At 63.5% G+C, this 9228-nt stretch overlaps 2 protein-coding genes across 2 annotated transcripts in view; both read left to right on the top strand.

Annotated features, from left to right (window-relative positions):
• LOC110589862 (kinesin-like protein KIF22) overlaps nt 1-3428 on the top strand; it is a 17415-nt gene extending 13987 nt beyond the window's left edge. The window contains exons 13-18 of the mRNA XM_044915276.1: nt 3-152; nt 231-1087; nt 1501-1564; nt 1840-2011; nt 2806-3030; nt 3349-3428. Of these exons, the coding sequence (XP_044771211.1) occupies nt 3-152; nt 231-1087; nt 1501-1564; nt 1840-2011; nt 2806-3008 (1446 nt within the window). The 3' untranslated portion in view covers nt 3009-3030; nt 3349-3428. The remainder of the gene's footprint in view (nt 1-2; nt 153-230; nt 1088-1500; nt 1565-1839; nt 2012-2805; nt 3031-3348) is intronic.
• A 3057-nt stretch (nt 3429-6485) lies between these two features.
• Nucleotides 6486-8090, top strand: PRRT2 (proline rich transmembrane protein 2). Its single transcript, XM_021700482.1, is given in 4 exon segments — nt 6486-7388; nt 7781-7934; nt 7937-8049; nt 8052-8090. Coding segments are annotated over 4 exon segments (1209 nt in total).
• The last annotated feature ends 1138 nt before the right edge of the window (nt 8091-9228 follow it).

Below are 9228 nucleotides of genomic sequence, written 5' to 3'. Positions count from 1 at the left end.
TCCCCGTGCTGGGCCTGGACTCCCGGGGGGTGGGCGGCCTCATGAACTCCTTCCCGCCACCTCAGGGTCACGCCCAGAACCCCCTGCAGGTCGGGGCTGAGCTCCAGTCCCGCTTCTTTGCCTCCCAGGGCTGCGCCCAGAGTCCATTCCAGGTGAGTAGGGGCCGGCCGTGGCGGGCCGGGAGGGCGCCGACCCGCGGCCGCGGCCCACACGGCGCCTTGTCTTCGCAGGCCGCGCCGGCGCCCCCACCCACGCCCCAGCCCCCGGCGGCCGAGCCCCTCCAGGTGGACTTGCTCCCGGTTCTCGCCGCCGCGCAGGAGTCTGCCGCCGCCGCGGCCGCCGCCGCAGCTGCCGCTGCCGCCGCCGCCGTCGCTGCTGCGCCCCCGGCCCCGGCCGCCGCCTCCACAGTGGACACAGCGGCTCTGAAGCAGCCGCCGCCGCCCCCGCCGCCGCCCCCGCCGGTGTCGGCGCCCGCGGCCGAGGCCGCGCCCCCTGTCTCTGCCGCCACCATCGCCGCAGCCGCGGCCACCGCCGTCGTAGCCCCAACCTCGACGGTCGCCGTGGCCCCGGTCGCCTCTGCCTTGGAGAAGAAGACAAAGAGCAAGGGGCCCTACATCTGCGCCCTGTGCGCCAAGGAGTTCAAGAACGGCTACAACCTCCGGAGGCACGAGGCCATCCACACCGGAGCCAAGGCCGGCCGGGTCCCCTCGGGTGCTATGAAGATGCCCACCATGGTGCCCCTGAGCCTCCTGAGCGTGCCCCAGCTGAGCGGAGCCGGCGGGGGAGGGGGAGAGGCGGGTGCGGGCGGCGGAGCGGCCGCCGTGGCCGCGGGCGGCGTGGTGACCACGACCGCCTCGGGAAAGCGCATCCGGAAGAACCACGCCTGTGAGATGTGCGGCAAGGCCTTCCGCGACGTCTACCACCTGAACCGACACAAGCTGTCGCACTCGGACGAGAAGCCCTACCAGTGCCCGGTGTGCCAGCAGCGCTTCAAGCGCAAGGACCGCATGAGCTACCACGTGCGCTCACATGACGGCGCTGTGCACAAGCCCTACAACTGCTCCCACTGTGGCAAGAGCTTCTCCCGGTGTGCACGGGGCCTCGGCCGCCCACTGGGCGGGGGGGCGGGGGGGAGGGAGGGACGGCAACGGAGGTGGCCTGGCCTTGGCTGGCGGGGAGGGAGGCGGCTTCTGAGGACGGGGACCGGGAGCCACTCCCCGGGAGGAGGGAGGAAAGCCTCTCCTGGTTACCAGGGAGCAGGGGGTGGTACTTAGCCAAGGAGGTGGGTCCTCCGCCTGGGAGGCGGCTTCGCGTGGGAGGAGGACCGGCCCGCCGGGCGGCAGGGGGACGGATTTCCTGCCGCACCGGGACTCGCGAGCCTGGGGCTTGGGCGAAAGTGCAGGCAGCTTAGGAAAGGCCGGGCGTGCTAGTAAGAATTAAGCCGATTGGGGAGCACGTCCACACCCCAGGGCCCTAACCCCAACCCCAACGTATTCCCAGGCCGGATCACCTCAACAGTCACGTCAGACAAGTGCACTCAACAGAACGGCCCTTCAAATGTGAGGTAGGAAGCCCGCCTCTTCCTGTCCCGGTTTTCATGATTTTGATCCTCATTGTAGCTGTCTGAGTTCAGCCTCTCAGACCCCCTTTTTCTCTCTCTTCTTTTTGCTTTTTCACTCCATTGTCTCATCCCTTCTTCAAGACCTTGTCATCTCACTCCCATTTCCTACAGATCAAAGATCCCCAAGGCTCTGATTCCTTTAACCTCTTGCCCCTCTGTCCCCACTCCCCGAAGCTTTAACTCTCCTGACACCCCCCACGCCCCTCCCCCCTCCCCAGAAATGTGAGGCAGCTTTTGCTACGAAGGACCGACTGCGGGCGCACACAGTCCGACACGAGGAGAAGGTGCCATGTCACGTGTGTGGCAAGATGCTGAGCTCGGCTTATATTTCTGACCACATGAAGGTGCACAGCCAGGGCCCTCACCACGTCTGTGAGCTCTGCAACAAAGGTACATGCTGAGGGATGCTGGGAGGGCCAGGGACGAAGGGTGGGCTCGGAGCCAGAGGCCCTTCCACAGATGAGGCTTAAAGGTGCTGTAGCTAAGAGCTCACGGCATCTAGAGCCCTTTAGGAAGCACATGGAGCAGCCTCGGGCTGACTGAACCTCATTAAGTTCTAAGAGGTCTTAACCGGAGAAGATAAGCTACCAGAAAGAGAGTCAGCCTCTGGGGGTGGGTTGCTCTGGGGAAGGGGCTGCTTTGGGGAAGGAGTGGTCAAGAGAGCCAGTTCCCAAGGGTTGGAAGACAGGGTTTCGGCTGTGCAGCCACACGTTGTGCTCTTTGGCTCCTGGGGCAAAGCGGAGTTCGCTGGCAGGGGATTAACAAACCTGTGCCCTGCCCCAGTAGCGGAGAAAGCTTCACGAATTCTCTGAGTCATTGGGCTGAGACCGTCCGGGGCCCTGGAGGGAGGGGACACAGCCGTCTCTGCTGAGGGTCAACTCTTCAAGTGGCTAGAAATCAGTGTCCTGTCACCCCGGGAGAGGTTCCCCCTAGCCACAGAAAATAGGTTCTGTGGGTACCAAGGCTGAGAAGCTGACACCACTCACCCAGGCCCCAAGCTGAGGGAGGGGCTGTGCCCCACCAGCCCCAACAGAGTAGTTGGCCCCAGGTTACCAAGGATGTGGTGGGAGGAGGACAGGGCCATCTGAGGAGGGCGTCCCCAGCCTAGGAGAACAACCCCGTCTCTGGGGTCTCCGCCTGGCTGACCCCCCCATCCCCCCATCCCAATCCACCCCCCCCAATAGGCTTCACCACAGCAGCATACCTGCGCATCCACGCGGTGAAGGACCACGGGCTCCAGGCCCCGCGGGCTGACCGCATCCTGTGCAAGCTGTGCAGCGTGCACTGCAAGACCCCTGCCCAGCTGGCCGGCCACATGCAGACCCATCTGGGGGGGGCCGCCCCCCCTGTCCCGGGAGACGCCCCCCAGCCACAGCCCACCTGCTGAGGGGGACCCCCGCACCCACCAGGCAAGGCGTGGGGCATGGCTGGGGGGGGTGGGATGGGGTGTGTGGGACGAGGGGGCTCAAAGGGCCCAGTAGGGGATCTCAGGAAGGCCAGGGATGCCCGTCCACCACTGAAGTTAGGGAGCCTTCTGGGCACAGGGAGGGCCCTTCAGGAGAACTGGGAAAGGATGCAGGTGGAAGCCTCCGGGGACCAAACAGGAAGTGAGCAACGGCTGTGTCCCAGGGGCGGGAGTCTGGGCACGAGTCTGGAGTCTGGGGCAAGGGGCGAGGCTCTTGCAGATGGGATTGCACTGTGATCTCCCGGTGCTTCCGCCCGCGCAGGTACCGGTGAGGTCTGTCCTATGGCGGTGGCAGCTGCAGCGGCGGCGGCGGCGGCGGCAGCGGTGGTGACAGCCCCCCCCCACAGCTGTGGGCTCCCTCTCGGGGGCCGAGGGGGTGCCCGTGAGCTCTCAGCCACTTCCCTCCCAGCCCTGGTGAGCTCCAGGTTGGTGGCGGGGAGAGTGGAACATGGAGGAAAGTCCCTTGGTACCGTCTCCTCTTCCCTCTCTCTTCCTACCAACTCCTCACTCCTCCCCCACTGACCAAGGAGCCTCCAGAAGGAACGGAGGAAGAGATGTTTCTTAGGGGAATTCGCTAGGTTTTAACGATTTGTTTCTCCTGCTCCTCTCTTCTCCCTATCAGACCTGACCCCACACACACCTGTCCCCTCGGTTGTGTTGAAGCCCCCTGGACAGTGGGCAGGGGCGGCAGAGGACAGGAGCGGCACTGCCCTCACCCCCTCTCCTCTCTGTAACGCCCTGCCGTGCCAGGGATCTGTGAGCCTTCTCCTTGATGGTCCTTGCTCTCCTCCTTCCACCCCCCCTCCCCACTACTGTCTGCTGCCCCTCCCTGGGGAGTTGGTGCTTTTTTTTTTTTTTTTTTTTTTTTCCAGGGGGAGGGAGGAGAGGAAGGAGGGGAATCAAAGATTCTGTCCCAGAGAGGGGAAAAGGTGAGATTGGAGAAGGGGCAGAAGCAGGGAAGGCGACCGTAGTACCTTCATGAGGTGGGGTTGTTTGGGGTCAGGCCCTAAACATCGTCCTACTTGAGAATCTGTCAGGGGAAAACAAGTCAAGGGGAGCAAAAGAAGGAGCGAGTAGGGCCAGAGGCAGGACAAGAGATGGAATTTTAGGGTGCCAGGGTAGATGGGGGGATCCAGGGACTAGAGGTGCTTCCTGGGGGTGGGGGGAATGCAGTCACGGTGTCTCCCCCGTCCCTCTTCCACCCCAGCTCCAGCCCTGGCCTTTTCTTTTCATCCCTCTCCCCCACGACAGAAGCTGTGGCCCTGGCCATGTCATCGTGTTCCTGTGTCCCCTGCATGTTTCCCACCCTTCACCCCCTCCTTTTGCGCGGACCCCATTACAATAAATTTTAAATAAAAACCTGTCTCTGATTTTGGAGTGGATGGATTGCTCTCCCCAAGCTCCCTGTCTGCACACACCCCCCCGCCCCCCAGGCATTTCTTCCTGCGCCTGGTGCCAGTCCCAGCCAGTCCCAGCGGGGCTCTGGGCTCCGGGCTCGAGCCTGTGTGGCTCCTGGGCTCTGTCTCCTCCCTGGCCATGGGCAGCACCAGCGGCTGCAGCCCAGATTCAGGGTGGGGCCGAGGCTCCAGTGACTGGAGAGCAGGTTCCAGGACTCCCAGGTCTCCCGGAATAGCCAATCTGGCCAGGTCCAGAATAGCCACTGGAGGTCCAAAGAGGCCTGGATTAGAAACCCCAACAGTTACCAGACATTAATGCTGCTCTCCCCCACTCACACCCATTGCCTGCTGCTCAGACCCCAGCCGAGTACCTGCACACCCTTAAGACCCTGAGGGGTGACAGTGGGCGATGGAGCTGCAGAAAGGATGGGGACGTCAGCCCTGGGACTGGGAGCGGAGAGGGTGCCAAGAAAAACTGCGCCTCTCCCTGCACCTGCCCCTTTGGCTCTTGGTGTGGTCCATTCAGCGCTTGCGGGCTCCGGGGCCCAGCCCCCTCCTGTTCCAGACTGCCCCTGCAGCCTCTGCCCTGGAATTCCCTTCTGAGTCCGGCTCCAGGGACCCGGGAGCCTTCCAGCGCCCATTTCCGCTGCTGCTTCCTCGCGGGGAGAGGGGCTTCCAGTACTGCAGGCTCCCTTTTCTTCAAACCCCACCCTGCTCCTCCTGAGCAGCCTCCCCAAGTTTTGCCTCATTTTCCTTCCCCTCTTTCTGCTTGTCGGGGTGCCACCACCGGGTCCCGCCTGTCTCACAGGTCCTGTCTCCTCGCAGACCCCTCTCCGTTTCCCCCAGCCCCCTGCCTCTGCCAGGACCCCCGGTGACCGTTGGTGGGAGGGGCCCGGGGGCTTGGGAAGGGGCACCCCCAAGAAGCGCGCGTGGGAAGGGGCAGGGAGGGGGCGCGAGTGGCTACCCGGCCGGTTGCCCGGGTAACGCGGGGCCTGGCACGCGTGGCTCCCTCGGGCTGGCGGGGAGGGGCGGGAGGCGAGCGAGGGGGCGGGGGCGGTGCGCGGCGGCAGCGGAGCGTAGGGGAGGGGACCTGAGAGAAGCGAGAGGAGGGGACGAACCGAGGGGAGGGGAGACCCGCCGCCTCCCTCCCTCGCTCGCTGACTCGCTCCCTCCCGGGCTGCGGCTGCTGCAACGGGGCGGCGGTGGCAGCAGCAGCGGGAGCAGTCTAGAGGCCGGCGTCGAGGTGAGACGGGGCTGGACCGAGGCTGCGGGTAGGAGTGCGCGGACAGACGGCGGACGCCGGGAGGGCTGCACCGGAATGCGGGCGCCGGGCGGACTGGCTGGTGGTGCTGGGCGCGCCACGCCAGTGGAAGGAGGAGGCGCCGGTCCCCCGGGGGCGAGGGAATCCCTGAGAGAGGGGCTGACCAGGGGCTCAGAGGAGAAGCCCAGGTCCCCCAGGGAGGGGCGGGGGCGTCTGCGCCCCAGTCGCGCAGTGAGGAAACTGCACCGGCCGGGGGCCCGGGGAGGAAGGGAGGATGCGGAGGGAGTGGAATGTGAGTATCGGTCCTCTGCCCAGTGTGCCTGTCTGCCTGTCGGAGCGTGCGAGCGTCCGCACAGCTTGTTGATTTCGGGGTGCTGGGGCATCTACTAGGATCTCAGAGTCTGGATCTTGTCGGGCGGACCCAGGAAGAGACCATGGGAGGGTCCTGTTTACAAAAGGGTTAATCTTTCCAGGGCTCTCCAAGCAGAAGACTTTGAGCAGAGCACTCCTCCTCCCCAAGGATGTCCCACCCCAAGGCAAAGGAAACCCCAACTTTTCTTCCTCTCCCCAGAGGCAGCCCAAGGCTGGCCCTAAGACAGGAGCAGAGCCCTCTGGAGTTGCAGTGCCGAGAGCCACCTCTTTCCTCCTCACACCAAACCTGTCTCCTCCTCTTTCAGGATTGCTGCTGTCTCTGCTGCTCCAGCCTCCCCATCGAGGTCCTCTCCCCTCTCCCCTCCCAAGATGGCAGCCAGCAGCTCTGAGGGCTCAGAGATGAAGGAGATAGAAGAGGGTCCCCAAACCCAAGGAGAAGGGCCTGGCCATTCTGAAGCCAAAACTGGCCCTCTCCAGGTCCCAGCTGGGGTCCCAGATGAGCCAGAGGCCCCGCAGCCAGGCCCAGACATCACTGGGGCCCCTGTGGACTCAGAAGCCAAAGCTGGGCCGGCTCCAGAAACCACAGAGACCCCAACTGGGTCCCCAGAAACAGTCCAGGCCAAGGACCTCAGCTCAAGCCCAGGAGGGGAACCAAATGCCAACCCCAGCCCCGAAGAAGCATGCCAAGAGCCAGCACCCAAACCAGAAGGGAATAAAGAGGTCACTGAAGACAAGGGGTCCGATCTGGGGTCTGCAGCCCCACTTGAGCCAGCCTCAGAGCCTGCTCCCCAGTTGGACCCCCAGTCAGACCCTCAGCCAGACTGCCAGCCAGGTTCCCAGCCCACCCCCAAGTCAGCTCTTCACCCAGAGCCCCCTACCCAGGAGGACCCCACCCCTGAGGTCCTGACTGAGAATGTGGGGGAAAAGCAAGAGAATGGGGCAGTGGTTCCCCTGCAGCCTGGTGGCGGGGAAGAAGGCCCAGCCCCGCAGCCTCACTCGCCAGCCTCAACAAAAACCCACCCAGCCAATGGGGCTCCTCCCCGAGTGCTGCAGCAGCTGGTCGAGGAGGACCGACTAGGAAGGGCTCACAGTGGGCATCCAGGATCTCCCCAAGGTAGCCTGAGCCGCCACCCCAGCTCCCAGCTGGCAGGGTCTGGGGTGGAGGGGGGTGAAGGCACCCAGAAGCCTCGGGACTACATCATCCTCGCCATCCTGTCCTGCTTCTGCCCCATGTGGCCTGTCAACATCGTGGCCTTCGCTTATGCTGTCATGGTGAGCCCCACGGGACCCTGGCCCAGGCCTGCTGTGGCTCCCAGCTTCCTGCCAGCACTGGGACAGAATCCCAGGAGAAGCCTTGCCTTCCCTCTCCTCTCTGCATGGATCTCACCCCCCAAGTATGGGGCCTTTTCTGGCCTCTCCCTGGGACATTCCCTTCTGAGCCACCACTGCCCTACCCTTTCAGGTGGGAGGGAGGTCAAGACATGTTTCACACAGCCTTGCTGACCTGTGCCCTCTTCCCCCTGCCTCTCCAACCCTCTTTCCCCCTCTAACCACTGTCCACGGGGCCTGCTTGTCTCCTCTGGACAACTCTTTCACCTGATTCCTGCTGGGCTGCCTTCTCCTGACCTGGGCCCACGGTGCCCCACCCCTCACCCTAACCCCAGTCCCGGAACAGCCTGCAGCAGGGGGACGTGGATGGGGCCCAGCGTCTGGGCCGCGTGGCCAAGCTCTTAAGCATCGTGGCGCTGGTAGGGGGGGTCCTCATCATCATCGCCTCCTGCGTCATCAACTTAGGCGGTGAGTGGGGGTCTGGGACAGGCCGGGAGGAATGGAAGGGTTGGCAAGGGCAGTTTTACTAACCCCTGCCCCTGCTCTCTCCTGTCTGTCCTCCCTACTTCTCCTTTGTCTCTCCTTGTCTCTCCCCCCACCGTCTCTCTCTGTCCCTCCCTCTCCTCTCCCACAGTGTATAAGTGAGGGGCTCTGCCCCGCATTCCAAGACTTTTCTTCCTGTTGGGAGCTGCCTTGGGCCCATCCTCCCCTGGGGGGAGCCCAATCGATGGCCCAGGCCCGCACCCATAGGGACCAAGGGAGCCTGAGCGGCCTTGTTTACAGCTTCTTTCCTGCTCCTGCATCCTGCCAGGCTCCTGTGCCAACCGTAGGCCTCTCTTCTCCCTGCACTGTTTCCAACCTCCCTGCACTTCTGCCTGCATCCCCTCCAGCCTCTTGGCCTCCTTATCCCTGCACTTCTGGAAACCTCCCTGCACTTCTGGAAATCTCCTTGACCTGAACGTCTCCCAAACTCTCTCTGCTCTCAGCCTCCCTGCATCTCTCCCAGCCTCCCTGCACTCCTCCCAACTTCCCCAATTCCCTGCACCTCAGCCCTGCTGTCCCCCTTTCAACTTTCAGTGTCTTGGCATCTTCCCCCATTCCTTTCTTCTTTCTCCCCTTTATCATCTCCCCTTGCCCCTCCACACCCTCTGCCCCCTTCCTCTTCCTGCCTCCTCTCCCCTCAGCATCCCTTCCTCCCCTCAGGATCCTCTCCTCCTCCCTCCTGCCACCGTTTTCTCTGCAAAAACTCCAGCACTTAGATCAGGCTGGGGGAGGGGAGCGGTGTCAGGGGGAGGGCTCCCCAGCCCGGGTTCCGACTATTTTCTGCTGGGACCACCCAGGTCCTGACGCCTCCAGGGCGCCTCTGGGTCGCAGAGCTGGCAAGCCAGGCCTTGTCTGGGGACTTGTGCAGGGTGTTGGCACGATTGCTAGCTCTGTTCTGAGCACGCACCTGGGAGGAGGAAGGGGCGCGGCTGTTGACCTTTCTGAGCCCAAGCTGACCTGCCCCACCTGGGCTTTTTTTAAACCCGCTCAGCGAGTTTCTTAAATGAGGCGTCGGGGCTGGGGTCATTCCCGTGCTTTGAAACGAAAGAACCCCGAAATAGGACCAAAGCTCCCAGATGCAGGGAGCGAGTGAGGGGCGGGGAGCTCTATAATTATTTTCCAAGAGGACGAGGGAGATTTGTTGCACGCTACAGTCCGCTAGGGAGGCGGGGACCGATCTACGACGCTGTTCCGAGTTGGCGGGTTTTGTTTTCTTAAAAAAAAAAAAAAAAAAAAAAAA

This window comes from Neomonachus schauinslandi, chromosome 5 (assembly GCF_002201575.2).
Source record: "Neomonachus schauinslandi chromosome 5, ASM220157v2, whole genome shotgun sequence".
NCBI classification, from domain to species: domain Eukaryota; kingdom Metazoa; phylum Chordata; class Mammalia; order Carnivora; family Phocidae; genus Neomonachus; species Neomonachus schauinslandi.
The sequence above is the reverse complement of the archived record's forward strand: the minus strand, read 5'-3'. Positions and strand labels throughout refer to the sequence as shown.